The sequence below is a fragment of the Parasteatoda tepidariorum genome, chromosome 10 (assembly GCF_043381705.1).
Source record: "Parasteatoda tepidariorum isolate YZ-2023 chromosome 10, CAS_Ptep_4.0, whole genome shotgun sequence".
NCBI lineage: Eukaryota > Metazoa > Arthropoda > Arachnida > Araneae > Theridiidae > Parasteatoda > Parasteatoda tepidariorum.
Window position 1 is genome coordinate 40,798,220 of NC_092213.1, and position 2,771 is coordinate 40,800,990.

The following is a 2,771-nucleotide window of genomic DNA, read 5'->3' on the forward strand; positions in this document are numbered from 1 at the left end:
ATAAATCAGCGAATAAAACAAGATAAATGCTATGAAAATTAGATAAAAGGTATGAGCATAATCAGATAAAAGTTTGAGTACAGTATAAAACGCACGAAGTGAGTAAAATGTACAAAATAGTAAGATGTTTGCAAAAGTGTATAAAATTGCAGATGTGTTAAAACTTTTATATGCTGTTAAAAATACCTACGGCACGTAAAAATGCAAAAATGTTAGGATGGTGAGTATCATCTAACAAATCTTGCAAGCATAAAATAGTACTCCCAAAAAGCTTTAAGCGAAATTGATTAAAACATGGACATGTTATTAAAATATGATGAACTGTGAGAGGAACGTCACAGGTACTGCATTCGGGGGAAGCTCTCCAAACAGTAGATGGAGGTTTGTTAACCGGGTGTGACCGATTCGGAGTCTGGTTAGCTTTACATCAGCACTACGCAAGCGCAGCACTGGAAAATTATTTAAATCGAATTTAATGCTATGCAATTTATTGAGAACTTTCAGGTCCCATTGCTGTTGCCATAATGATGTTATCAACTTTCGAGTATGTAGCTTCATGTCAGAAAAAGGTATGGACACTTTCAAGACAGATGTGGCAGATCGTGCAGCTGTGTCAGCTAGTTCGTTCCCTGGAATACCAACATGACTTGGTACCCAGCAAAATATTATCTCGAAGCCATTCTTCTGAAGAGTGATTAACAAATGAATGATGAAACATAAAATTGGATGAGTATCACAGTGAAACTTTTCTAGTTGGCTCAAAACGCTCATACTATCGGAGTATAGGCAATACTTCCGAGTAGAGCGTGAGGAAATTAGACGTAGTGCCATAAGGATAGCCACAGCTTCAGCAGTGAAGACCGAGCAAATATCTGGGATTTTATAGCTAAATGTATCATCACCGATGATGACCCCGCATCCTACATATCCGGCAGATTTTGAACCGTCTGTATAAATCGGTACATGATGAGAATATTGGTGACGATGTGCAGTGAAAAGTGTATGAAAAATGCAGGGTGTAACGTTGGCTTTATCGTGTAACTTGAAAAGGGAAATAGATTGGTATGGTGAAATGGTCCATGGTGGTATGAGAAAGTGATCCACTGATTGTGATGGTAATTCACAAATATCGAATGATTGGATAAGTGAGCGTGTGCGAGCATGAAGTGGGGGAATGTGTGATGGTCTAGCAATATACAGTCGCTCCAAGCTTGATGAAATAACATCATGCTTTAAAGGATGCGATTTAGAGGACATGATACTAAAGTAATATGTAAGAGACAGCTGGATGCGACGTAGATATAATGGTATCTGGTGACAAACAACATATAAGCTTTCAACCGGGGAAGTACGAAATGCTCCGGAACATATGCGTAAAGCAGTATGATGTACTGTGTCCAAGATTCGTAAGTTAGAGGTGGTTGCAGTACCATAAACAACGCATGCATAATCAAGCCGTGAAAGTATCAGGGCCCGATAAATGCGTAAAAGTGCTACGCGATCCGCTCCCCAGTACGTATTTGAGAGAACACGCAACATATTCAGTTTTTGCTCGCATCGCTTTCGTAATTGTTTGATGTGAGGGATAAAAGTTAACTTGCTATCAAAAGTGACTCCTAAAAATTTTGCATGTGGTACAACTGGTATAGCAATGTTATGAATGAAAATGACAGGATCATTATGAAGTGCGCGTTTCCGACAGAAATGAATGCATGAACTTTTAGAAGGTGAGAGGGTATGGCCATTATGATCACACCAGTCTAAAATTTTATTCACTGCTAACTGAAGTTGTCGCTCGATGATTCTCATGTCGGATCCCGAACATGAGATTTGTAGATCATCAACATATAGAGAGCCAAAGACAGCAGGTTGCAGTACGTTTAAAACTAGTGAAATATGAACGATGAACAATATGACACTTAGCACACTGCCCTGGGGAACACCCTCAGCCTGAATATATAGGTCAGAAAAGTTGGATCCAAGCTTAACACGAAAATAACGTCTGAGCAAGAAATTTTTTATGAAAATTGGCAAACGACCACGGAGACCCATATCAAACAGTGCCTTCAGAATCTCCATGTCCGATCATAGGCTTTCTCGATATCAAAAAAGATAGAGACTAGATGATTGCGCCGGACAAAAGCATTGCGAATTCTAGACTCAAGAGCAACGATGTTATCAACTGTGGATCTTCCCTTACGAAAACCACTCTGAAAGTTTGGTATGAGGCGCTTTTTTTCAATGTAATGCACAAGGCGCGCGTTAACCATACGCTCAAGCGTTTTACCAAAACAGCTGGTTAGTGCTATCGGGCGATAGTTAATGGGCTCTTTTGGATCTTTTCCTTGCTTTAATATGGGTATTACAATGGCTTCACGCCAACTCGACGGGTACATCTGCTCTGTCCATATTCTGTTGAATAGGGCAAGAATATTCTTTAAAGACCTCGTGTCCAAGTGGCGGAGCATTTTATATGTAATCCCATCAGGACCTGGACTTGTGTTGGAAGATCTAAACAGTGCTCTCTTTAGTTCAGGAAGGGTGAAAGTACAATTGTATGATGTGAATTGGCGGCTGTTAAAATTAATATTTTGGCTTTCAGCGTTACTTTTGTGTAGTTGAAATGTTGTGCTATAATTGTCGGGACTTGAGGTACCTGCAAATGTTTCGCTTAAAATGTTACATACATCAATGGGAGACGAGTATTTGATGCCGTTTATCTCAAACACTGGATAATGAAAGTCCCGGTAAATACCATTTGCTTTCTTTAC

General features: G+C 39.6%; 1 protein-coding gene across 1 annotated transcript; it reads right to left on the reverse strand.

Moving 5' to 3' along the window:
• Window positions 1-306: 306 nt before the first annotated feature.
• Window positions 307-2,052, reverse strand: LOC139426841 (uncharacterized). The gene has a single exon (XM_071186943.1). It carries the CDS (start codon window positions 2,050-2,052, stop codon window positions 307-309), a length of 1,746 nt encoding a protein of 581 aa, XP_071043044.1.
• Between the last annotated feature and the right edge of the window lie 719 nt (window positions 2,053-2,771).